This window comes from Pollachius pollachius (assembly GCF_949987615.1).
Source record: "Pollachius pollachius genome assembly, chromosome: 9".
Classification (NCBI taxonomy): Eukaryota; Metazoa; Chordata; class Actinopteri; order Gadiformes; family Gadidae; genus Pollachius; species Pollachius pollachius.
Window position 1 is genome coordinate 12,499,035 of NC_136942.1, and position 27,006 is coordinate 12,526,040.

General features: G+C 43.1%; 1 protein-coding gene across 1 annotated transcript in view; it reads left to right on the forward strand.

Moving 5' to 3' along the window:
• LOC307080392 (SH3 and multiple ankyrin repeat domains protein 2-like) overlaps window positions 1–14,151 on the forward strand; it is a gene marked incomplete at both ends in the record, with an annotated part of 31,936 nt that extends 17,785 nt beyond the window's left edge. Inside the window, 16 exons of the mRNA XM_079743077.1 lie at window positions 844–1,028; window positions 1,739–1,852; window positions 2,231–2,312; window positions 3,388–3,470; window positions 4,097–4,221; window positions 5,078–5,213; window positions 5,503–5,589; window positions 6,033–6,056; window positions 6,521–6,645; window positions 6,825–6,939; window positions 7,325–7,642; window positions 8,311–8,425; window positions 8,989–9,152; window positions 9,505–10,219; window positions 12,141–13,286; window positions 13,620–14,151. Of these exons, the coding sequence (XP_079599203.1) occupies window positions 844–1,028; window positions 1,739–1,852; window positions 2,231–2,312; window positions 3,388–3,470; window positions 4,097–4,221; window positions 5,078–5,213; window positions 5,503–5,589; window positions 6,033–6,056; window positions 6,521–6,645; window positions 6,825–6,939; window positions 7,325–7,642; window positions 8,311–8,425; window positions 8,989–9,152; window positions 9,505–10,219; window positions 12,141–13,286; window positions 13,620–14,151 (4,066 nt within the window). The remainder of the gene's footprint in view (window positions 1–843; window positions 1,029–1,738; window positions 1,853–2,230; window positions 2,313–3,387; window positions 3,471–4,096; window positions 4,222–5,077; window positions 5,214–5,502; window positions 5,590–6,032; window positions 6,057–6,520; window positions 6,646–6,824; window positions 6,940–7,324; window positions 7,643–8,310; window positions 8,426–8,988; window positions 9,153–9,504; window positions 10,220–12,140; window positions 13,287–13,619) is intronic.
• Window positions 14,152–27,006: the final 12,855 nt, after the last annotated feature.

A 27,006-nucleotide genomic window follows, 5' to 3' on the forward strand; every position in this document is an offset into this window, starting at 1 on the left:
GCCCTGAAAGTGGAGTTAAAGAGGGTTCAAATCAAACACACTTGACTACAGGAGAACCAACACCATTGGTGCTGCAATCACCATGGTGGCACCAATGGTGATGGTACTCCTGTAGTCAAGTGTGTTTGCTTCTAAAAAGGTTTCAAAGCATACGCACTTCACAGTAGTACCATCAACATTGGTTCCACCATCACTCGAATGAATGCTTTTAAGAGCAATTATGTGTATTATGTATGTACATACTTTTAGTGCTTATAGTTTGCGCTCAGCATTTTCACAAACATATTTGATGCAGAGATGGGCTGTACGTTATCTCGGATGCAGAAGTCCTTCCATGTTAAAGCAGAACGTCTGGGAGACTGCACAAAGCCTGCACCTTGTTTTGTTTTGTTACGGAGATTTGTGTAAAACTAAAGTGCATTTCTATCGTGGGCAGTTTACTCTGTGTTTTAAACTTTTTTACAGTTTACTACTTTTGGCCGAAAGTGAGTTTCCAACTTTGGGCTTACAGATCCCTGCCTTCCAGCAACGTGAATGGTTGAAACAAAAGAAAGTCAAAAACCCTGTCCGTCCAGATCTTAGCACCTCTTCCAACAGACCTAAGATAATTTATGACACTAGGCTGACTGATACACAAACCCTAGTTGACCTCTAGGTAAGGTGCCGGTCGGGCTTTGGCATCTTGCTCTAGGATGTCTCCAGGTGAACTGCACACATTGGGATTCAAACCCAGACACCTTTCAGTTGGCAGCAGAAAAAAGCACCAGGCTATCCTAAAGCATGCACTCTTTCAGGTGACTGTACGGGACCTTATTGAGACGATCCCCCCACTGTGTTCTCCAGCCCCCATAGCGGAGGGGGCCGTGCTGGCCCGGAGCCGGCCCGCCACAGGACCCGCGAGGAGGCGGAGCCGCCCCGCAACAACAACCAGTACAGCGCCATCCCGGCCAGACAGTTTGTGGCCATCACACCTCACCACCCGCAGGCTGAGGGGGAGATTGCGCTGTGTAAAAATGACAGAGTCAAAGGTAGGTCTGTTGGGTGTAGCACGTGGACCCGTTTTAGAACTGTACTGTAAAGGATTTACAAAAACAAGCGAGGGAGACTTGTGCCAGCAATTTGTTTGTCTCTCGGTAAATGTTTATTGTCTTTTTTAATGTTTCGATGTGGCAATGTATTGCATTTTTGCATATTTAGAATAATTTGAGTTAGCGTTTCAACTTTACCTGTTGTTTATTAACAATGCATTTATGGGAATCCTACTCGTTACCTTAGTCAACCTCAAATGGGAAGCATCCACTGAACAGCCATAAACTTCTGAAAAGTAATCACCCACAACCGACCTCAAAACTAGCATGAATCCCCGTGGACGTGGAACCAGCGGACCACACTTGGAAAACTGCAGATCCACCTCACAACAACAAATGTTGAACATTTCATTAATGTGTTTTTTCATGCTGTAGGATGGGACAAGATGTACTGTATATCACAGATCAGATCATTTCATTGTTGGTATTCTTGTGAGCTACATCTATGTCAATACAACATGGCTCTAGGCTGATGCCACCTATCACTTATACTATTTTAATACATGAGTTTGATACAGTTAGTTCAGTTGCTGTACTTTTATAATGTTTCATGTAGTTCTAAAATGTGGAGGGAGGTTGTAAATGCATACTGGTGAAGAACCAAACTGGTACTTTAATCCTAACACCTTTACGTGGATCTCCGTCTCTAGTGCTGTGTGTTGGAGAAGGGGGTTACCTGAAGGGCAGTGTCCGCGGCAGTGTTGGCTGGTTTCCTGCTGAATGCGTAGAGGAGGTGCCTACACAGGCTCAGGAAGATAGACCCTGTGAGTGCACACAAACACACAAGGACCAAAATGCAGCCTTTGAAATAATGTGTCAATGAAGTCCATGATTTGCTCTTCTTAACTTTAGGGAATGTAAACAATCAATGATAAGCCTTTTCAGATTAATTTGGCCCATATTGTTTTACTAACTCCCCTCCCCTCCCCTGTATCAAGCCAGGTCAAGGTGACCACTGCTATTTATGTCCTTTAAGGTTGATCAAATTACCTACTGGATAATTCTGTGACAGGGCAAACATGGATTTCCTCCAATCTCAAGGGCGTGTTGTGAAGATGGAAATGGCAGATGCCAGATGCAAGCGGTAGAACCAATGCCTCAATGAGATATGAATCACTAATAGATCTTGTATTTCGTTACAGACACAAGGCATGACCATGCAGAGCGAAGAAAGCTCTTCAGGAATTACACCGTTGGCTCCTATGACAGCTTTGAGGCCGCCAGGTAAACACTGTCATGAAGTTTTCACTTGCCAGGCTGAAAGGTTGTAGAAGGTAGAGGTTTCCATACCTCAGGTCCCTAACACAATCCCACCTTATTCTATTACATTATTTAGCAGATTCTTTCATCCAAAGCAACTTACAGCAAATGCTATCAACGACACAGACATAACCCAAGAAAGTGCAAGTCATTAAAGTACATTAAAATTCCTATTTTATATTCAACAAGATGCAGTCTGAACAGATTGGTTTACAGCCTGCGGCGCAAGACGGGTCGTCTCGGCTGTGCCGAAGTCAGTGGGAAGCTCGTTCCACCATTGTGGAGTCAGGACAGCAAACAATCGGGGTTCCAACGTAGTGAGGGGAGTAGCACGACGTTTGGCACTCGTGGAGTGTAGTAGTTGGGCTTGGGTGCAGGGTGTGACCATGTGATGGATGTAGGATGTGCCAGGGCCGTTCGCAGCCCGGTAGGCAAAGTACCAGTGACCTGGATGGGGTTCTGGCAGCCAGCGGTAGAGAGCGCTGGGTGCGGAGCAGCGGTGTAGGGTGGGGGAGCTCGGGTAACCCCGAACCCCCTACTGAATCCCAAGCACTCCGCCAGCTTGTTAACCAGTGGAATTGAGAGCAGGAGGCACACCACCAGCGTGTGTATAAATAGACTATATTAATATATAAATAATCCACTTTCAGCTATACAGTGTGCAAATTTAACCAGTTATGTAAATGCCAATCCTTATGCTCTACCTCGCGACTGCATTATGCTGCCCGTTGGTATGGAGGACAAAGAGAAATAATAAATCAGGGACAGACGTTTGGGTTCGAACTCAGATCCTTTCAGTGAGGAGCAAACAGGGAATCCGATTGGTTTTTGAAGATTGCTGTATTTCTCTGGGAGCGTGATGGGTATCTTCAATGCTGCTTTACTATGCCGTCCATAATTTTGCAGACGGATGCCAGTTTATTGGCAGCTTTCCTCCACCCATGCACTCCAGGGGTTAGGACAAAGGGCATAGTTCAGGCAACAGAGGTCATGGTTAATGCAAACGTGTGCAGTAACGCTCTGATCATAACGTCCACAGCAACCGTATAATTGATGAGAAGACTGTGGTGCTGCAGAAAAGGGACAACGAGGGATTTGGATTCGTGCTGAGAGGGGCAAAAGGTACCAATGGAGCAGTTTCTTTTTTCAACGTCATCATTTTCCTTGTGCTTGTCCCTCACTGCTCCTGCTACCCAGCTCACTCTTGGTTCACTGTGCGTTTGTCAAAGCCTTGTAACAAGCAGCAAAATGGGAGGAGAGAAAACGTTACACAGGAGATGTTGATGCCACACTCTATTGTCGACAGAAAAGCATCTGCAATGCTTATAGCATTGTGATTCTGTGCTGGTATCCTGTTTTTCCCCACAACACCCCTCTATCTATTGGCATAGTATCTAGCTACCATGCGCTTCAACACCAGGGTGATTTCATTATAACGATTCATGCTGACCAATTCCTTTTAGGACAACAAGGAAAGCAATACAGCCTTTCATGTTTCATCTGTGATATTGACCTAAGACAAACACAGAAAGGACAACAAGGAAAGTGATACAGCCCTTTATGTTTCATCTCTGATATTGACCTAAGACAAACACAGAATAATGTTGACCTCCTCGTTTTTACGTTTACGTCACCATCTCGCATCATACAACCAGTTGGTCATTTTGCAGAGCCATCTCAATGTTACCAACCCATGTTGATATGACACAGTGTACCAGTCTAATACACCCGTCGTGTGCGGTCCGTAGCGGACACGCCCATCGAGGAGTTCAGCCCGACGCCAGCGTTCCCGGCACTGCAGTACCTGGAGTCTGTGGACGAGGGCGGCGTAGCGTGGCTGGCTGGTCTCAGGACCGGGGACTTCCTCATTAAGGTCTGTACCCTAAAAACATACAGGCCATGGTCGCCAAACTCAGGAACCATCTCCCCCGTCTCTCTGCAATGCCACCAGCCTTGCCACCTTTAAAGCCTTGTATTTTTGATAAACACTACTGCCTAAACCACACATAGTCCTCAATTTACCGTCCACCACCCTGTCTGTGTGTACGTACCCTGTCTGTGTGTACGTACCCTGTCTGTGTGTACGTACCCTGTCTGTGTGTACGTACCCTGTCTATGTGTACGTACCCTGTCTGTGTGTACGTACCCTGTCTGTGTGTATATACCCTGTCTGTGTGTATATACCCTGTCTGTGTGTACGTACCCTGTCTGTGTGTAAATACCCTGTCTGTGTGTACGTACCCTGTCTGTGTGTAAGTACCCTGTCTGTGTGTATGTACCCTGTCTGTGTGAATGAATGTATGGTTGTCTCTTGTGTTTGTATTTAATGTTTTAATGTTTTAATGTTTTCTGTTATTTAGTCTTCGTAAATGTTTAGTATTGCATTCCGTTCTGTATATATGTATATTGTATTGTGTATGCATTATTTTATTGTATACTTTTATTTAATTTCTGATTCCTATGGCAACAGTACCACTCTTCCCAGTTTCTTTATTTAACTAGGTTGTACTATAACTGCTGGAGCTGCAGCTGCTGCTCCAATTCTGATCACGTGCTTCGGTTGTTCTCAGGCTCACTTGTCACTTCGGATGAAGCGTCCGTTAAATGACTCAATGTTGTGCGTAGAGAGCCCTCTGGGCCGGAAAGTAAGATTGTGAATAACACCAGACGCTCGTCTTCTGTTATTGGTGGTCAGCAGTGATTATGAGGTCGCCCTGTCCTGTGTGTAGGTGAACCAGGACAACGTGGTGAAAGTGGGACACAAGCAGGTGGTGAACATGATCCGACACGGAGGGAACCGGCTCATCATCAAGGTGGTGACCGTCAGCCGCACCCTAGACCCGGAGAAAACAAACCCCAAGAAAGGTGCCGCTCAGTATGCCCTTTTTTTTCCCACCCATATTTTTAGCCTTTTTCTCTTCCTCTTCAATCCATGCTGTGTACTGTTCACAATGGAGGGCCTATATCATTGCATAACACATCACCTCTTCGTTGTCTGTGTTCCTAACACTTGTGGAGCAGAAACAAATGATGGGGGTGGTGGATGTAAGGCTAATGTTTCCCCGAGAGCTGCATCCATGGAACCCGGTAACATAATGACTGAGCTTGTAAGCATTGGTGTTTGAGGGGGATCTGTCGACTTATGTCCTTGCAGTTCCCCCTACTCCAAGACGGGGCCCGTCCACCCTGCTGTCCATGGCTATGAGGTCCAAGTCCATGACTTCAGAGCTGGAGGAATTATGTAAGACCAACATATTAAACATTACCAACCATTGCAGCAGTCCCATGCTAGATGCTCTCTTTCTGCCATACCTCTTTTCATCGGTGTTATATGGAGATAAACACACACAGGCACAAAGACTACACATTACTCGATCAGTTTTTATGTTAAGTTTGTGTTTATGTGTGTTTGTGTGTGTTTGTGTGTGTGTGTGTGTGTGTGTGTGTGTGTGTGTGTGTGTGTGTGTGTGTGTGTGTGTGTGTGTTTGTGTGTGCGTGCGTGCGTGCGTGCGTGCACTAATGCGTGTGTATAGGATAATATTTTCAGGGTCCTTTTATTTTCAGTGTTTTTGTTACAATTTGCAAACAATGTTGTTTTTGTCACATAATTTATCTAGACTGCATTATCCAAATAAATAATGTTATAAATAGTGTATTCATCCTCTGTGTACTTTCTTTGTCTAGCTACACTGAAAAGGAAGAAGGATGGTGAGTCTATATGTTGTCTGTTTTCATGTTGTAAAAAAGTATTGCCATCCCAAGTATGTTACTATGTAGTGCACGTTGAATGATCATCTCAAAAGTCTTTCGTTATTTGAAGGTAGAAGCTGTACTCTTCAATAACATCAACACAACAAATCGAACTACCCTAACCAAGACATATTCTTTACAGGAAAATAAAGTTGTATTCTCTTGGGTAATATGTTATTTTCAGTGTGGTTCATTAGCATTAACAATCTCATTGCCATTCCTCCTCAATATTTTTTGTGAATCTGAACCACAACAATTCAGTGTTTTATATGCATTCCACGTTATGTACAATGTTCATCACCTAAGCCATACTTGTTATACGTGTTATACGTGTTAATTGTGTCCGGTGTGTGTGTGTGTGTGTGTGTGTGTGTGTGTGTGTGTGTGTGTGATGGTGTGTGTGTGTGTGTGCGTGTGTGTAGATGACCATGCAGAGAAGCCAATGTGGGACAGTAACCGTAACAGCACACCTAACGTAGAGAGCAGAAAACCCCCACCAAAGACACGCTCATCCAGTCGCTACTCACCCTTCAATGCTGAGATGAATGTAAGCACATTCTCCTCCACTAAGTAGGCTAAAACTCAGCAAAAAATGTGTGCTGCATCTCTGCTTGAAAGTAGGCTGAAGCTTTATTTGATGTTGTCCCCTGAGGCCAACTATTACATTTTTGACGTGGTGGTGATTCAGGGGCAAGTATATACCTTACTTTCCCTTTGTACTTGTAGTCCATTGGCGATATACAGGAAGTGCCTCAGCCGAGCCGGGCAGGACCAACGAACGCCAGAGCAGCGTATCTCGGTATACCTAAACAGGGAATCATCAGGAGACAGAAATCCATCGGTAAGGACAGCACTGGTTCACTGACGAAATGTCTGTGTGTCTCACTCAAGACCATGATGCTTGAAGGTGCTCGATCTTTATATTTAATTGATTTGGTAATTTAGTTTTAATGAGTAATAATTATGTTTAACATTTATAATCAAACTAATAATAATCATCCTCTTCATCATCATCATCATCAGATAGCATTTCTATAAACAAAACTCCAGTACTGTGTTGCTGTATAATCCCCTCGGATTTCCAATTCACTGCTGCAAAGTAGGTGAAGCCAACACTATTTTGCAGTGCACCACCGTCATCTCTTGGTTGTGACCTTAATAAATCAATGAACCAACTCAGCATCTTAACACTGGCGTCCCATCGCTGCGCGCGCCTCGCCCCCCAGGGGTCACCGAGGAGGAGAAGACCTTCCTGTCCCCGCCCATGCTGAAGCTGGCCCGGAGCCTCTCCATGCCGGACACCTCCGAGGACATCCCCCCGCCGCCGGCCGTCTCCCCCCCGTCCCCACCGTCCCCCTCCCCCTCCCCCTACACCTCGTCCCACCCCCAGGCCCCGGAGCCTGAGGAGCGGGTGCTGTACGGCGGGGCGGTGTACCCCCGGTTCCCCCAGAACGGGGCCGCCCCCGGCAAGGGCTGCCCACCCGCTGCGGAGAAGGCCGAGGACGGCGAGGACGCGGCGTGGAAACGGAGCGCAGGGGGGACAGGTAAGTCTGGGGGCGGTGGTCTGACATTGGCCTGATTCAGTACTTTGTTTCAAAATGTTTTTGCCAAACGTTAACAGTCAACAAGAAATGAAAGTCAGTTTGGAAAACAGGCTGGTTCGTCTATGTGACGCCATGAGCGTTTATTTGGACTTTTTTTTTTCATCTAATGTCATTCTAATAAAACACAATTTTCCTCCTTATCATGAGTTAACATATTGAAGAATAGACAATGAATGAAATGTACTTACTGATTACAGTAATGGGTAATGTAATGTGAAATGAGCTGTGACAAAGACCAATAAGGTTCTCTGTACCAGATGTGAATGCACCACAGCAGGTGAATATAACACAACTGAATGTAATATGTAGTCAGTTAATTCCCATTTTGAAATGATGATGGGAGCCACCATCACCTTCAGAAGTGCTGCACTTTTCATACAGTAATTTATTTCAGAGCTACTCTAGAGCTTTCTGTGCGAGACCCATTTCAGAGCTTAGAGGTGGCATTTCTTCAAGTACTTTCTTCCGTTTTATGTGCCATATCCGTTTATTGTTTATATTTCAGAGGCAGACCTGAGGCTGTCTAGACTCCTCTCTCAAAGGGTCATTTATGAGTCAGCTTTAATAACCACACCACATTATCATTAACCCATACACCCATCCTACAGCCCAGCAGAGTTTTCTCAACCGCTGTACCCCAGCCCAGATCCCAGAGAACCCGTACTCTGACCGGGCCAAACTCAGCTCCAACATGGGCTCCTTCAGCGTGAGCAAACAAGCAAGGTACTCTTGTTGTTGCACTCTTTATAACAACTCTGTTTGTGTTCAAAGCTTTATCATTTGGAGGTTATCAGACCATACCAACTAAATATAGGTGTATCGCCAATGAGTGAAGGGAGATTGGTTCGGACTGACATGGTCTGAAGGACCTGGCCACTACTTTGGCCGACTAGTAGTAATCCCGGTAACTGGTACTTAGTTAGTAATTCCATAAATGATTTTATGGGAGATGTATTACTTGTGTATATCGATTTCTGTCTCAATTAATAAAGCACAGTTTCCCAGGCACCAGTGCTGGCAGTGAAGGAGAAACACGCAGATGCCGACGTAAAAACCAACTTCATTTATAGATATTTAGCTAAGATATGGAGGAGACGGTTAGGTTTATATCTAATTAAAACATGATGGACAATTCTCTTCAAATCCCTCCTTGTCTCGGTTTCACAACGACATCCAATTCTCTTCACCATTGTGACTCCCCGACCATTTCCACCACCGCCCTTACCACCACCGCCCTTACAACCACCACTACCACAAACAAACCCGCCGTAATTTGCCATCATAAGGAAAGGGATGCTGATGAAGCAGCCAAAGGTGGAGGACAAGCCAGAGAAGGGGTCTTCCATCCCCATCCCCACCATCATCATCAAGGAGCCGTCCACCTCCAGCAGCGGTAAGAGCAGCCAGGCCAGCAGCATGGAGGTGGAGCCTGGAAGTCAGGATCTGCCAGGTAGGCTGGGAACATGGTGCTGTATGGATATAGCAGGGCTCTAAATATAGCAGGGTGACTCACACTCATTCATGCAATGTTTTAAACAAGGGTCTGCCAAGTCTAGCGACCGTCCCGAGGTCATACTTTTTGCATTCTGTCAAATGAAAATGGAGCCTGATCACGCACACTAGTCACGCTGCTCATGTATCTATGTTGCTGTATAAAGTTAATGTAAGCGTACATATGTACTCAGTTGTTCGTCATACATGTTGTTGTTGTTGCATCGTCGATCATTTAGCATGGCATGGCTTAAACATCGGAAAATTTGGTCATCTGCCGGTACTTGATGGTTTCAAATCTCTGCTTTTAGGCCAGCTCCGACCAGACACCACCCCCGACACCAGCAGTGTCTTCGTGGTGCCCACCATACGGTCCCGGAGGCTGGCCGACCTGCGGAACTCCGTGTCCTTCAGGTCCACGGACCTGGGCGACGAGGAGCCCGCCGCCCACGCCCCGTCCCGCCTGCGCCAGTCCCGGTCCATCGACGAGGGCATGCTCAGTAGCGACGAGCACTTCCGCCGGCTGGTGGTCAACCCCCTGTCCCTGCTGAACATCCCCGACTCCAACGGCGGAGGCGCGGCGGCGGGACACCTGGTGGACTGCAACGCCCCCGAGCCCTCCATGCTCCGAGCCCCCCTCAACACCCGGACCGGCCTGCACCACTCTCAGCAGCACCAGCACCACCTCAGCCCTCTCAGCTTGCCCGTCAAGACGTACACGCCCTCTCTGGCGTCGCTGTCCTCGCCGGCCTCCCCGTCCATGGGATACGGACACTACCTGCACCCGGTCACCGGTAAACCCTTGGACCCCAGCTCTCCGCTAGCCCTGGCGTTGGCCGCCAGGGACCAGGCCATCAGGGGACAGAATCAGCCCCAGCCACTCAAGACCCAAGAGTCGTCCAAGGCTGACCTCAACATGCCGTTGTTCATCGATACCAAACTGGCTCGTCCGAGCGCGGAGTCGTCCTTTGGCAGTGCGACGGTGACCCCGTTGGCCCGCACCGGGCCCAGGGGAGCCCTGCGGAGGTAAGGCTCCCACTGATCCCAGCTCAGCTCCTACCAAGGGATCCATTCACGCCGGGACAAGGGAAAAGGCTGGTGTGATTTGTCATCGCCAGCATGTTTTCTCTTGGATCATCTGTCTAGCGTTTGGCAAGCTGACTTGCACTCCTATGTGATGGCTAAAAATGTATTTTAGGAAAAGTATGAATGGCCAAGTCATCATAAGGAGGTGTTCCGCTGACCAGGCTGCTTGCTCTGTGGCCTGTTTTTAAATGTGATGATCTGTTTTAGACAACCAGGGAGCGGGGGCTTCAGACCCCGGTCGCATACATGTAGAACCATCAAAGTCCCCCACAGATCTCACATTCATCCCCCTAGACGTTCCAGACCGCTGATTGCCGTATTGACGAGCTGTTCCCCAGTTTGATCCCCATATTGGGGTTTATAGTTGGGTGATGAATCACCCCCTAGTGTACATTTGGTGTAAGGACATGTTATGTAGGTTGCGCAGAAGTATGAATTGAAAACTGTTTACAACATTGTTGCCTGGCATTTTTCACAAAGTATTTATATAACCCATGCTGTTGCAAGAATGTTGAGGGCTAAAGGGCAGAAACAGGAACATGAAGCATGAAGCATTTCCGAAAAGCTGCCCAGCTGACCAGCTGATTTATGATGGATCATAAATTACAATCTCCATTTTAATTGGGCCTATAATATAAATAGCATGGTGAGGGCAGGGTGGGTGTAACTGCTCCCTTGCTAAAAAGGGTCCCAGTATCTGCTAGCCGTAGTGGACCTGACCGGAACGATCAAAGCCGACCCGGGTACGTTACCATGGTAACCATGGTCCACTGTTTATGCGTGCAATAGCATGTGTTTAACCTAGAGCGGGAGAGATCTACAATGAAAAAAACAATCTGCAAGTGGTGTTGGGGTTTGGTTCTATTTTAAATACACGTATCAAATAGTTGTTTACTATTGCAGCTTAACAATACAGCCACCTTAGTCCTCCCACAGCCTGTGCTTCAGTCCCCGCTCTCTCCCTCAAAAGCCTTGTTAAATAAACAATCACCGGGATGAGCTGCAGCTGGCCTCAATTGGCGGTGGCCTGGTTGTTGTAGTCTTTTGTTGTAGTCTTTTTCACCAAAGCTGTCTTCCTTCTACCTTGAGCTGACCTATCTTCCATCTATGTGTGATGCCACACGCCCAGCGTTGTCAGTTGCACGTTAATTATCGTATATGTACGATCATTTTGCTCTCTATACAATGTAGGATAAATAATGAAAAGTCGTGCATCAAATATGGTGATTTGGATGTATAATGTTGAATTAATAGCCATGTACTATTCACTCTCTGATGTCTGTCCACATCCAGAATGAACAGTTTAGTCCACTTCTGTATGGCCCACTCTGCTGTCTGGAAATCTCTCTTGCGCTGGATTATCCTGGGTTCATGAGAAACCTTTAATCAGATATGAACTATGGAGCATTATACATGGGAAATCAGATAAGTACAATATTGTTAATTAGAAAAGGAATAATTCAACCTAATATTACTTAAAATCTCCATGCTCCATTTATTTCCTTAGTTGATGTGGGAGTATCTTTGACCCCTCACAACTGAAACTGAACTGTTTCATATGCAATTCTGAATCTATTATCATACTATTATTTATAATTAACAATCCCTCTCCCTCTCTCTCTCTCTCTCTCTCTCTCCCTCTCCCTCTCTCTCTCTCTCTCTCTCTCTCTCTCTCTCCTCTCTCTCTCTCTCTCTCTCTCTCTCTCTCTCTCTCTCTCTACACACACACAAACTATTCAGATTTCAATATTCAGAAAAACACTGAGAAAAACACTGTAAAAAAAAAAGAAAGAAGCTGTTACCATTCCCAATGTATTTTCCAACACGGCCCTCCTGTGAACCATGTGTCCCCGCTCCCCAGGCAGATGACCGAATCCAAGTACGAGACGGACACCAAGTACGAACACCCTCTGGCCAAGGACAAGAGGAGAGCGGAGCCCTTGCAGCGGGACGAGGACCTGTCCCAACACAAGCGGGCCGGCCTCCTCATGGTGCACACCTCGGACCGCGCACGCCGCGGCTCCTCGGGGGGTCTGCTGGGGGCAGAGGAGCGGGGGGCCAAGAACGCCGCCTCCAAGGACCACAGCCAGCCGGCCTCCGCGCCTCCCTTGTCTCACAACCCGTCTCACATCCACATCTCCCCGCACAAGACCTTCATCACCGTCAGCTCGGCCGAGGAGCCCGTCAAACTCCCGTTCGGCATGATCCCGCCGCCGCCGCTGGCGTCCGTGGACATCCCCGAGGACGAGCTCTTCCCCGAGTCCCTCCCGCCGCCGATAGAGTTCGCCAACAGCTTCGATATCTCTGAGAGCCAGGCCAGCAGCATCGCCGAGCTGCTGAAACAAACCAACAACCTGTCCTCTGACCAGGCCCTAGCCATCACCGAGATCCTGAAGCAAACGCAAAACGCCTCGCCGGGCTCCGCCTCCGCCGCCCGCCAGAGTTCCGTCTCCCCGTTCTATCCCTCCTACTTCCTGCCCACAAACAGCCAGCATGAGATAAAGTGTGCACCAGCTGGCCTGACCAACACCATGCTTCCTATTTATCCCGAAGTCTCCCTAGACAGCTTCGGGCCGGTGGGCGATTCAGGGATAGAGGTGGAGGTGGACGGCAGGTCGGTCGGTGGGGACCCCCAGCTGGAGACCACCGGCACCGTGTCCAACGTCTCTTCCATGTCCACCCTGTCCTCGGAGGGAGGGGGCGAGGGTCTGGACCCTTGCTCCGTCTATGCAGACGGTCAGGCCTTCACCGCCGCGGCCATGATCAACAAATCCAACAAAAGCACCAAGGTGAAAACGCACAACGTGGTGCTCCACCACAGGAGCGGCAAGGACATGGGACACGAGGGCATGATGGCACATCGGGACGAGAGCTCCTACAACGGAGGAGGACCTCCCTCCTACGTCCCACCTCCTACTGCTCCTGGGGAGGGCCCGCGCACGCCCCGGGACGGAGGAGAGGGGAAGCTCCCTCACATGTCTAAAGCTGGGGAAACCAGGAGATCCAGGTAGGCTACGTACCCTTTCTCCTTGCACATGTTACCCCTCACCTTTTTCATTCAGCTGGGAAGCATGGCCGTAGCAGTCAATGGAAGGTGCGATGACGCAGTGTTTTCCGTTCCATTCTGTCACATTTCGTCGTTTGTCTGACCTTGAATGAATAGGTAGTGGCTGTCTTTGGTTGGGTGTCTTTGGTTTTGTCACATATTGGCTCTACCTGAGCAGTTTGCTAAAAGCTCTCATGGATCACTGATGTACATTTCATGCATCCCTTTCGCTCTGAGGTACATTCTGCGTGTTCTTCATGAATTCAACATTTGTGTTCTCCTGTGTCCCTCCAGGAACCCGGAGTTCTCCTCTGGCGTGCCGCGCAGGAACACAGTCACCTTCGCTTCCACGACTGTCCTGTCGTCGCTCTCGTGCCAAGAGGTCATCACCAACTCCAGCGCACTCTCCGGTTCCAACCAAAGGTCCCCCTCCCCGAGCCTCTCCCCTCCTCCTGACACCGGCCTCAGGCATCCCCCTAACGCCTCCTCCTCCTCCCCCTCCTCCCCCGCCCTGGCCGACCTCTACGTGCTTCCGCCCCTGGGCTCTGGGATCTCCCGCTCGTCCTCCCCCCTGCTGTCGTCGCCTTCCGCCTCTTCCAATAAGCCCTTCGCCTCCAAGCCCCTGATCCTCTGGAGCAAGGAGGACGTGGCCGACTGGCTGGACCACCTGAACCTGTCGGAGCACAAGGACGCCTTCCTGGACAACGACATCGAGGGAAGCCACCTGCCGTCGCTGCAGAAGGACGACCTGGTGGACCTGGGGGTCACCAGGGTGGGGCATCGGATGAACATAGAGAGAGCCCTGAAGGACCTGATGGACATGTAGCTAGGTCTGACCGCACGGGGAGGGAGGTGACCCTGCTGCACACTGCACAACATTGATGGCTTTAGAACGTGGTGGTATAATGCTGTAATGTTTTACTGTATGACTGTTTCAAATACCGAAAGACTTTATATATATATATATACATATGTAGATATAGTACATTAGCTATCGATTCAACTAGATTAGTTTGAAAAAGTACTGTTTCAAAAAGTAGTGAAAGAGATCCAGCAGAACTAATACTGAGTAATAGTTGAATATATTAAATTGATATCCCAGGTTGAGATATCACTGCACACCAAGCTTGAAGAAACAAACATGGAATAGACATAGTCGTTTTGTGGAATATGTCATTTTTTAACAGATGACTGTAGATGAGTGTAATTTATAGGTTTAAAGTGTGGACATTTTAACTCTCTCACATCTGTTGAATGTCAAAACACCACCTGCTGTGTGGTGCATGTGTCCCTGCATTTTTCTACTTTCAGGACTTTTCACCTTAAGTATTTGGTTAAAAAAGAACTTTTGGGATTTGCTGCTATTCCAGTCTTCTTACATGATAATTGTAAACAGATACAGACTGTATTTTATCAATTGTGGCCATTTGCAACCTTTTTGCTAATGATACAAATATAGAGCAATGTTGAATGAGATGTACTGCCCATATACATAATCCTGGCCTTAAGGGAAGTATAACTTTACAAACATATTATATCAGATTATATCATCTCTTCTTTACCAAACATTATCATTTTTTATGCTATACATGGGTATGTTGCCATCTGTAACATATTATGTACAACATAACATTTGATCTAAAGATTAAATGAAAAGAACCATTCACAAACATATCTAACTAAACATTTCTAAAACAAATTTTACAAAAATGAAATAATAAATATAAACTGTCCACTTCACATTAGGCTTATTATGTTCATGTTACTTTCATTTTCTGAGGCCTAAAGTATATTAATTTATGTTTGGGTCTTGTTCTAGATCAAGTGATGCATGTTTTAATAATTAGATGAAGGAAATACAGGCAGCATATGAGAGAACTATAAATAAATTGTAAATCATAATTGAAGCTGCAGCAGACAGTCCCCCACTTAGAGCCATGCCATGTGTAGGTGTACCAATGCTTATAACCTAATAGAATAAGATGGTCATTAAGAATCCAGGGGTGTTTTCTTCCTCCCATTTAGTCATGTAGGTAGGTGTCCATGGCAGCATGATTAGACACAAATATGCAATTCACACACAGAACCGCACCATATATTCAACAGTGGCAGTTACTGTCCAACATTAAATATTTTTTAATGTATTTTAAATTGTATTGCTGTATTAAACAATATCGAGTCCATAAACACTATGGGGTGTGGAAAATGTACATACTTTGTCGTACGTTAGCTGTCCAACAGAAATCCCTCCGAAATCGACTATTTTATCTTCACTCTCTTTCGGATTTCTTACCACAGAGCACCAATCTATTTCCAAGCAACGATGCCAACTCATACTCCCACGTCTAAATGAGCAGGTTACAGCCCAGCACAGAGACAAAGGCTGCTCGCAACGATGCATTAACATCACATGAATGGACCGCTTGGTTGACAAATGCTTGCATTGCAAAGTAAAATATCCATCTCAGAATTGTGCAGTTGCTAAATGCGATGCCACAAACATGTGCACTTTCTAGAAAAAGGGTTTCCTCAGGAATAAGTAAGTAGCACTGAGATGCCAGATATGTTCAGTGCTCATTTGATGATATGCTTCACAGGACTGTGTACACACAAAAGTATATAGTCCTAGGTGGACTTACTCTAGATTTATCCAGAGTAACTTTGAAAGGTGATTGTGGATTTGTATACTCCTAGACATCTTGATTAACATTGACCTTAACTGCAGATGTGGTGCATGGTGGCATTGTTCATTGTGAGAAACTTTTTTGGGCCATTTGAATAAATTTACAGTGAACAGGAATATTTTATTTTGTGCTATTTTTAAAAAGATTTAAATTCTGTATTTTGTGGATTGTAAAGATCTGGAAGCTGATGACAGCAATGTGCCAAGCTGAAGTTATTTGAGATCATGTTCAACTATTCCTTTATGTCCATTAAACCATTTTGACTGCCCATTATTTTTCTATAAGGTACGCCAACCTTGTTATGCATGTGCAAAGAAGCTGCAGATATTAGTTATTTTTGGAATACAAAGAATAACTGATATTTGTTTTTTGTTATTTTGATGACCACCGTTAAAATCTTCTTTAAAATACTGATTATTGATTCTTGATGCTGATATGCATTTCAAATGTTAGTGATAAATAATGCAAATGAAAGTCACTAATCGAAGCCAATTCTATAACTGTTGGGGAAATGGACAACAGTTCCTTGAGTTATATTGTGTTTTTATTTTAATCTAAAGCATGAGTTGTATATTTACACACATGCACACAAAGACTGAAATGATCTAAGAAGCAATATGTATTTTTTTCTTTCTTGTCAACTGTTCCATAGTATGTCTTTGACATATTTCTATGAGCAGCTGTGAAATGTTTCAATGGGTATTATGTGGAGTTTTCAGTTCAGCCAACTGTACTGCAGCTGCCCACAGGTTGGGAGGCTCATTCATAACTGTGCATCAGTTAGCCTGAGTTTAGTCTCTGGACTAAACTTGACACATCATCACAGTGGTATGGTCAGGTGGGGAATCAAAGACCACCTTCTTTTCACATATTGTCTCAAAATAATAAGTGATGTTTGCAAAGTTATTTACACATATTTATTATTTAACAAGATCGCTAAATGTAATCGTTTTATCCAATATTTTTAGATATTAGTAAATTCTCTTTGAATCCAGACCTGCCTCACCACTGCATTGAATCTAGGATTTTTTTTTTTACTTTGTCGTAGAACAAAACAAAAAACATTGTTGGAAAGGTCTCTGCTTGTAGGGTAACATATGTAAGTTTGAGAGATGAACCCTGACCCCCAGGGGTTATGTCTGTATCTCAATAAAAGGTTAACAGTCAACTGTTTTGGGCAGCTCTGGACATCTACTATTAAAGGGGAAATACCATCAATTGGGGGCACAGGGTTTAATGCCCTAACATGTCAGCACTTTGTCTTGTACATATATAAAGCTATTCCCCGACTAAATGAACCCGGAGTAACACAATAATTAAAATTTTCACTCATTCCTTCGATATGAAATGGCTGGGAGTGTATCATGCAACTGTCATGGTAGTTCTCTTTTCAATTTGACATGAGAATTAGTTCAACATCGATTGAAGCAAGGTATAATTAAGCAAAATAAGCACAACATTATGTGGATTCATTCGGCTACCTTAAGGCATAGAACATAATTGTCTTAAACTGGCCGAAGGACCATGTTGCAATCCGGATATGTTTTTGGGTGGATTATATGTTTTCTTAATTATTCAGGCCAGTCAACCTTTCCCTTTGGCAGTCCATGATATCAGCCAGCTTTGGAGCCACTCAATTATTTATATGTAGAATTTTATTTTTTTAATGAAGGGAATCCTTTTATCAAGATGCGGGAGTGAGCATTTTGTTTCAACATATAGCTTCTCAAATGTTCACTAAAACAAATGGATGACACTTTAATATGGTACGGGTCTAGCAAAATTCCTAAATGCTTCCAATTCCTTTGAGCACATTGTAATCTAGTTTTTTATATCTCTATAACAAAATGTGCAATTTATCACATGATTTTTGACTTTATCATAAATAGTATGATCTTGTCATATGCATTGTGCATTCATGAATGAATGAATATGACATGAATGCATATGCATCTTGTCATATGCATATGCATTCATGCAGTGTTATTACATTAAGTTTGCAATCCCACTGAAAATATGTCTGATTAACAGAAGATTATTGTCTTCCATGTTCCCTTCACTTGTCCATAAAGGTTTCAAATCAACAATGTGTAGATTGGCCATTGCAAAAATACACTTATTGCAAGCTTCTTTCACTCATGCAAATCATTTTCTCTTCATTAGATAATCTCTGTAACATACAAGGTGTTACTCCGCCCCTTCCAGTTTGTGGTTTCCGGCCCAGGCTCTGTGTGTCGTCTCCCTCCATAGTAAGACCACTGGATCTGAGAGTACCAGACAATGTATAATATGATACAATGTGTAGTGCTTATATGAATGTACCATTCAATTGTATTGAATGAATTGATGAAATTAAAGAACTGTATACCGTGATTCTTCATCACGGTATACATATATTCTACACTTTAGACAAATTATAGAACAATAAAACAACTTATTTTGTGTAAATGATAAGACAGACTTTTGCTATGTTTTATATAAAGTTGCATCCTCAATCTTTTTCTTTTTTCAGAGTCTTTGTGATACTTGTGATTATACTTTCAAAATAACCACAATTGCATAAGTCCATTTATCAGAGAATAATATAGTAGATTAACTTGAAATACATATATTGTCTTTTTAATGTTATATATATACATACACTGTAGATACTGTATATATGTATTTATATGTGTGGTATCTGTGATTGGCAAGCTACCCAACACTTTTTTTTTTTTCATCTATTCACCACTTCTCAACATGTTGGAACACAATTCACACCACAACCACTATATTTTGGAGCTCTGCTAGCTATCCATCATTTATCCAAATGTCCAAACATGGCACAGGTTTTACAACTGACATGGGGCTGAGTAATGAGTATATGTCTTCATTTTTGAAATGCTTTGATGTGCTTCATGGGACCAGCCAGGCAGATAGTAACGCTGTGAGTACCAGACAACAGCTAGAGGCACACTTTGCTGCAGGACCAGCAGCAGCTATAGCATGGGAGATGGGCAGAACGTTAAGGCTGTTGCAGCAGAGATGATACATTACAATTTTTATATTATGATATATTGTTATATTTATACATTATTATAATCGTATATCGTATTGATGCAGTTTAATATTCAAATGTAAAGGATCCCCATGGTTGGTTTTGTTAACATAGAATTACAGACATCAAATTGTATGTAATTTGAGCCAAACAATGATTTTTTGGTCTGCTTTATCTCAGTGTCAGGGTTTCTCAATAACACAGACGTTCTCACCTCTGCATTGGAAGTAAAAGCAATAAACAAACGTGACAGTTGTTAGTAAGTGTAAAGTAAAGGTCCATACCTCCTAGGTGGTGCACTGACCTTATTCCCCTAATGATAAGGGAGATAGAGTTTTTATTGGAGTTTGGTGGACTTTTAATTCAACCTTCTTTCATGGTCTCACAGAGGGCTTTAATTCAAGCCAGAAACAAAGGTTATTTTCATGGTCTTGCTGACGGCTCATATCATTTTATTTGGCAGTTTCTTGTATTTATGTCAGGTCAAGGTGAGGGGGCAACCCATTCACAGGGATAGGCCATAAGCTCACAAGTTAAAGTGACAATTGAAGTCAAAAACAGCAAACACAAGGAAGATATGCTATACACACCAAAACGCAATACAGACAAAAACAAAAATAACAACATGGGAAGACCCATTTGAACTTAATCGGTAATTGAAAAAGTTGGGGGTTGGCGTTAGGAATGGGGTTGTCGATTGGGCTGGGGTGATCAATTGTCAGGATCAATGACAATTGAAAGGATAACCATCCCAACAATCCCTTTTATGCTACATTGTTTTGAATAGTAGATGACTCCCTCTCTAGGTTAATACGCGCTATTGCATGTTGACCTCTTATTGGCTGATGAGGTTTCCCGGTACCTGCCGATTAAGCGTTGATGCGACGCACCTCTGATTATCGAAACTGAAATGAATGGGGGTCTATGGGGCGATAAATATTTTATATAGGATGAATATAGGCTCCACTTTGGACATAATAACATCATAGTTGAATATACACATGTTAAGTGTTTTTGATAGCAATTAAAGTTAATTATGTTTCTCTTTGCTTTCATGTCAAACAATGACAAATGTGTAATCGTGTGTAGGGTTGAGCAGAATGTAGGTCTACCAATACATCCTGAAACATTGACAGAGTTGGTATAGTCCTTCTGGCATGTCCACCATAGGAAGGCGAACGTGGATTCACTACATTCTATGAATTCAATTGTCTACATTTTCAATTGTTCAACAACATTTAGTGATAACTCGTACACTTTTTGGCGTTGTTGAAGTGATATCCTTATAGAAAAGTGTGCATTCCTCTCGCTGACTTCATCATCTTTCTTTTATTTTTATCTTTACAATGCATCCTTATTCAATTGTTTAACATTTCGACCCACTTGAAAAGCAGCAACGATGCAGCTGCTCAATCGAATGTATTTTACCAGTCTCCCAGCACAGCCTACATCGCTGTAACTGGGAGGAGAGAGATAACTCCATGAGAAATTACCCTCCACCCCCCAACTCAAATGAAAGCCCTATGGAAAACGGCTGAACTTTTCAAGCAGAACATCTCGGAGTCTCTCACAGTCCAGTGTTCCTCTCCTGACTACCAAGGATACTTTTATTTTGTATCCTCAACAATCCGCTGCGCCGGTCCGGAGAAGGAACCAAGAGGAGACTGAGGTAACGCAACTGCATCCCTGTTCATCTGCCACTTGTTAATGTTGCACTATGTTCCGTTCAATATAGATGGAGGGGATTGGTTTAAATGTAGTCAGTAAGTGATTTATTGAGGCTTAGCAATGAAAACAAAACTTTATTTTTATAGTTCAGTTCGAGCGTGTTTTTCAAATGGCGCCATTCCTCCTTGAATGAATCACGTGTTATTCTTAGTCATGTAATTATATCTTCCTGAATGAATAACTTGTTATTATAACGATAATATATTATATCCTCAGTGAAATAACAACAAATTGCAATGTTTAGAGGGGTTTTCTTTTGCATGAACACATCATATTTAGCCAACATATTTCACATGTCATTAAAACATTAAACTGAGCTCCTGAAAGTGTAGCCACCGTATGCCTTAGCATGCTTATCTTGGTATGAAATTATTTACAATCGTAATGTAGATACCAGTTCCACTCCTGATTATGTGAATGAGAATTAAAGGGACATTCCTTCAACCCTAAAATAATCCCATCTCACCACAATACAACCTGTCCCACAACAATGTAACCTGTGTCTCCAGCAAATTGTTTGAATTCTCATATTTTCAATTTAAGCTTTAGATTAAAAACTTATAGATACTGAGTGAATATTACTTATTATTAATGTTTTGATAGTGAGCCACTAGCTATACGATTGCCCTCTTATCTATCCAGAGATGTCTCTTAGACGGTCGCCATTGTTGTTTACATCACTCTGACAGTTAATGGGGATGCCTTGTGACTTTTGACACTGAACAGCCCACACATAGCACATTGAATGATGGTTATTTCTACCGAATGCGGGGTAGCAAGTTGCAATCCCACACTGAAAAGAGTATTTTGGAACCAATCCTACATGTACTAAAGGTGAACCATGTAACCATGTGTCTGCATCAGTAATCAGCTCAATCAAGGCTGGAGACAATGCAGACATTCCACTTTTACAATGAATATCAGTCTGGCCTTTTTTTTTTACCAGAAATTGATTTCCCCATATTTCTTCTACCTCCTCTGTTTCCTGTTCGTCTTTTCAAATTGTGACTCATCATTCTTCAGAATTTGGCGCTCCGAGTTCGTCGTGACCTAAATCTGCCTTCCCTTTTGCTAATTGCAATGAGGTCAAGGCGAGACTGGTGAACACGCGTGATCAGGGTGGTCTCATGAGGCTAACGATACGACATTGGAATAAAAAACGTTTATCCCAAGAGCAAACAGCAAACCTCCCAGCACCATCTCCTCGAAGAGATTAACCTTATTCCCAGTCGTTCCCATCTCACGATGGACAGTTCCTGGAAGATGCTTCTAATATGCGGATAGTGGCGAGTGAGAGGGAGGGAAATGCGTTCCCTATTTTACCAAAAAAGTCAAAATGTCTTCTCCTTATCAATGTTGTTGTTACGTCTCCTTATCTTCTTCTTCTTCCTCTGGAGACATCAGTGGTAGAAGGGATCAGAGCTGACTGGATGCTATCCCATAATACTCAGCGTCTGCTCCTGGTCTAGGTAGAGATCAAACAATCCCATGTGATGAGCAGTTAGTAGGAACAGCAAATCCACCCCATGCTCTGGATGCAAACTCTGTCCAGAGTCACTGAGGACTTAGTGGTAAAGTGCTGTGTTTTCACATTGCAATGTGTCATATTAGGTGCCCTGGAGGTTTAAGTAATGCAAAGTATTGGGTAAAATAGTAGATTGAGGGGTGTAAATCTGGTACAGTTCAGTTAAAAACCTTAATGGTGCAGTGTCAATGTTTGATACACAATCCCAGCTAATTATGCTTGGAGAAAGGATTGAAATACAAACGATACCAGACAATGCAATAACAAGCAATGCGAAAGAACGACTACACTTTGAAATGCAACCGGAATTAGCAGTTAGCATCAGTAAACAATATATAATAAAATCTTTGACCACTAATACAATAACACCAACCTTAAAGTACTAGTAATAATAGGAAGGTAACACAGAGACACATCACATGGGAATGCCTGGTTATCAAAACATTACTCATGCAGATAATTGGAAGGTCAAATATTGTTTAAAAATTGAGTCTTTATGTAACTATAATATCAATTACCGAGATAATAGCTTTAGTGATAGGGTGATTGAGACTACATTCAATACATATCTTTTGTCTTTATAAAGTGGTCGTCAACAATCATCAGAACCCTAATTCCCAGAAAGATGTGTTATCAACAGCAGAGGCGAGAATCTCAGGGTGGTCTGTATTCAGTACATAACCTTTAAAGTTTGGAAGGCTCTGGAAAATGTAACACCTCATTCAGCTTCTGTAATGAACTTGAGGGGTAAACCAGTAATATGGTGACAGGGATCATACAAAGGGTACTAAATCAACTTTGTAAATAAGTGGGTAAAGAAACTAAACCAAATCAATGCAATATATTATGTCTATTCATGCGCGAGGGTAGGCCAGCCACATATAGCACCACGACAATTGAATCTTGTTCTGGAGTCAACCGAAAAAAAGTCCATGTGGTCCAGGGACAGACAGAGAGAGATTCAAGGAGATGACTGGAGATTCTGACAGCAAGAGGAAATCGAAGCATAATGCAGGACCCAAGCGAACAAGGCTGCAAAGTAAACAAGGGTTCAGAAGAGTGGCTTAGAGGAAGTTATATTTGGGTTGTTTCACAGATCTTGACACAGGCCAGCTGCTCATGTGCGTGACAAGTATTTTTCTGAGGAATGGCCCATTGTGGTCGAGAGAGGAAAGGGCAGTGAGGAGAGAGAGAGAGAGAGAGAAAGAGACAGATAAGCATTAGCCAGCTAGAACTTTTAGTGACTCGTAGCAGAGTGAGGGGTATATCCTACCTGGAGTTGCTCAACAATTATAATCTATTAATAACAATAATTTTACCAATATGCTATTAATGAAGAAAAATAAGTAATGCACTTAAATGGCTCAATATATGATGCACAATGTTTCTTTACGACATAGCTCATGTGATAAAAATAGTGAGATATTTATTAATGTAGATCAAAGTTTCAACCCCTTCAATTGACCTTTCCATAAAAATGTTTGTCTTGCATGTATTCTTAGAATTTCTAAATACGTTTCATCCACAAGGAAGTTGCTGTAATATATATTGTATAAATAAAGTCATCATAATATTATATATTAAAGTCTGGTTCTCCCTTCTGGAGTCATTACCATATTATTATAATTACATCCATCCAGCATCCATCCAAAAGTACATGCAACATTTACTTTTCAATATTTTTGGGATAAAGGACTCACTTGTAAATCAATAAGCAGATGAGGAAAAACCTTTAGTTCATGTTTCCAAACCAACAATACTTTCAGTCTAACGATCTTCTGGGTCCTCAACAAGATTCTCAAGATCCTCTTAGCTTACAGCAAGTTGTTGTATTTGAGTATATATGATGGTATATAGAATCCTTCTGTCTATCAGCATAAATCTAGATAATGAATCACCCAGCTGAGTGAAAGAGCTTGTCATGCAAAGGCCATTCACAAATGTTAGAAGAGACCGAACACAAGCAGAAGCCGCAATCCTACGCCTTAATAAACTGTATCGCAACAAGAAAAAACATTCAATGCACCTCTGGCCTTGTATCCTGGTGAATCATATATATCTTACATTCATCCTGTAGACCAGAGAGTCTCTGCTTCAGAGCAACACTGTTGACCCATCCCAGCAAGAGAATACCCAGAGACAGGAGGAACAAGAGCGCAGGTTTACGACGGAAGGGGAAAGGACCAAGGAAAGGAGGTGTGAGGGAAAAGAGGAAGGTAAGACACAAGTTGAGAGAAATGTATCTGAACGAGACGAATCGACTCAAATGGGAAATAAATGTGTGAAATATTGTTTTGTTCAGGTGTGCTGAACAAAAAAGTTGAGGTTTCGACCAGGAATTTGATTGTGAAGAAAGAGATTCTGAAGTGATGTGAATCAGAAAATCAAAAGGGAGGTTTCTAATAAAAAAGTACCCCTCCATCACATCTATGTTTTCATATGAGGCACCATGTTACCAGTTAGCACGTTGGGATGTGTAGAAAGGCTGGTAAAAAAAAACACTTATTTTGACCACTTGGTATTCTTTGCATCGTTATTTGCTTCTGTGCATTGACCTATATTTATAAGTTTCTAAGTTATTGTGGAACAATAATCAGATTTTAAAATACCATATTATATGCCACGGAATGATTTATACACAATCAAAACCAATGCAACAGAACCTAATAATAACCTACATTCTACTATTTATAACTACATATGCAAAAGCAACACACACAAACTGTGATCACAGCATAACTACGACACATAGCCGAGAGGGGCCCCAAGGCCCCTGCTGCTCAGGGGCCCCTCACGACTTCAACCCTTTGTCTCTTTCCCATGGACAGATCCTATAACAATGTCAACATTATCATCCTGTGACCTCCCTGGTTGTCTTGTTTGCCTGTACGTCTATAGATATAGATATCTATAACCCTAACCCTAGATATAGATATATATATCTATAGATATGTATATGTGTGTAACATGTCCACACCTTTGTTGCAAAGCTCCAGATACCCAGCTTTGATTGACAGCCGTCCCTCATTAAGAATCATTAACCACAAATTGCTGCCCTCAAATACCCTTCTGTTTTAGTTCCCCCCCTCCCAGCAGTGTTGCGGTCACCGCGGTCAGGGAGACACCTCGCGGGTCTAAAGGTGTCATGTTGCTCCCTGTGTTTGTAGTTCTGCCAAGTGGTGATTGAAACACTATTGTCTACACTGCACCGTGCCTACACAGTACGGAGTTGGAATACACTTCTCTGCCTCCTCTCTGATGTCCTCAAAGAAAGATGCTTAGCCTGTCATTGCTGATATTTTATATAAGAATAATTCACTTATTCTGAAATCCTTATTTGTCCTTAGGACAGTGATGATATTACTCATGTGTACCCATAACAAAAACATTAAATGGAAAACGTTTTCTTGTGTTTTTGGTTTCTTCGAAAGAGAAAATAATGTAGCATTTAAACTACTTTGTTGATGTTAATTTACAGGTGGCTTCTGTCCAGCTCTGTCCTTTATCGGCGCCCCCTGCACCGCACTAGAGGAGGGCCATGGACTGGACTGAGCGGCCTTCAGAGTTGCTGGATAATGTGTTTGATGACCAGGGCTACCAGCATGAGAATATTGTGAGTCAAATCTAAACCTAACACTAATTATGTCCATGTTAACTCCCCTTGCAAAACAAGGGCCACTGATATGAACTGTTGTTCAGACCTTCTTTAGTTTTGCAGTGTGTGTTGTTGCTGTGCCTTTGAGACAAATTATTTGAAACTTCCAAACCCATAAACGGTGTTCCTGGGTTTCACAAATAGTTCATTATATGAAGTTGTGTGGCTCCTGTTATACAAAATAAGTATTAAATGAGGAAAAACTCTACAAAGAGGTATAGAAGAAAAGCAAAATGCCAATTTATTGGGGTAAACCAATCATAGCACACGATGCAAGCCCTCCACACATGCAGAAGCATTGTTTAGAGCAGGCCACATCCTGATATCCTGTGAGAAGTGATCTTCCCTCCCTGCACTCTGCCCCCAGCATTTACTAAAACACATGTGGGCTTTTTCTTGGGAGTATTGTGAGCCTGTGCACTAACGTCCCCCTTTTTTCCCTTTTATTTTTGCTTTTTTTAACTCTTAGTCTAAAAATACCACTCCATCCCGGATGTAAGAGATGTGTGTTATGCAAGACTCTGGCAATTCAAGTGTCAAGATGGAATGAGAGACTGCGTAGACAGTTTCTGGGTCTCCAGGCCCACAAAGTAAACAATTATCTGAGGCATTTTCCTGGAAAGACATGAAAGAGGGCAGATAGTGGCCAAAATTAACTTCAAAATTAAAGTCTTACATTGGTTGATTAAAAAACAACAAATATCACAGAGCCTTTTCTTGCCTCCTCTCAGTTGGATCTATGTATTTGTCTATCTTTTACGTAATAAGATAAAGAAGTAGGACTGTTATTGTATAATTGTACCGATAAACATTGTTTGACGTTATATAATTTGCTATTTTTCTTAGTTTATACACCCAATATGTTGGTGTTGCATCAAATCTGAGCATTTCATTCACTGTATTACTCGTTTGAATTACACTATATATATATATATATACTATATTTATATATTTTTTCTTTATATTTCCAGAACAGATTATTCAAACAACATTGCCCACATCTCACAAACGCAGTAGATGAATTATAGCAATGCAATTCATACTGTCATCAT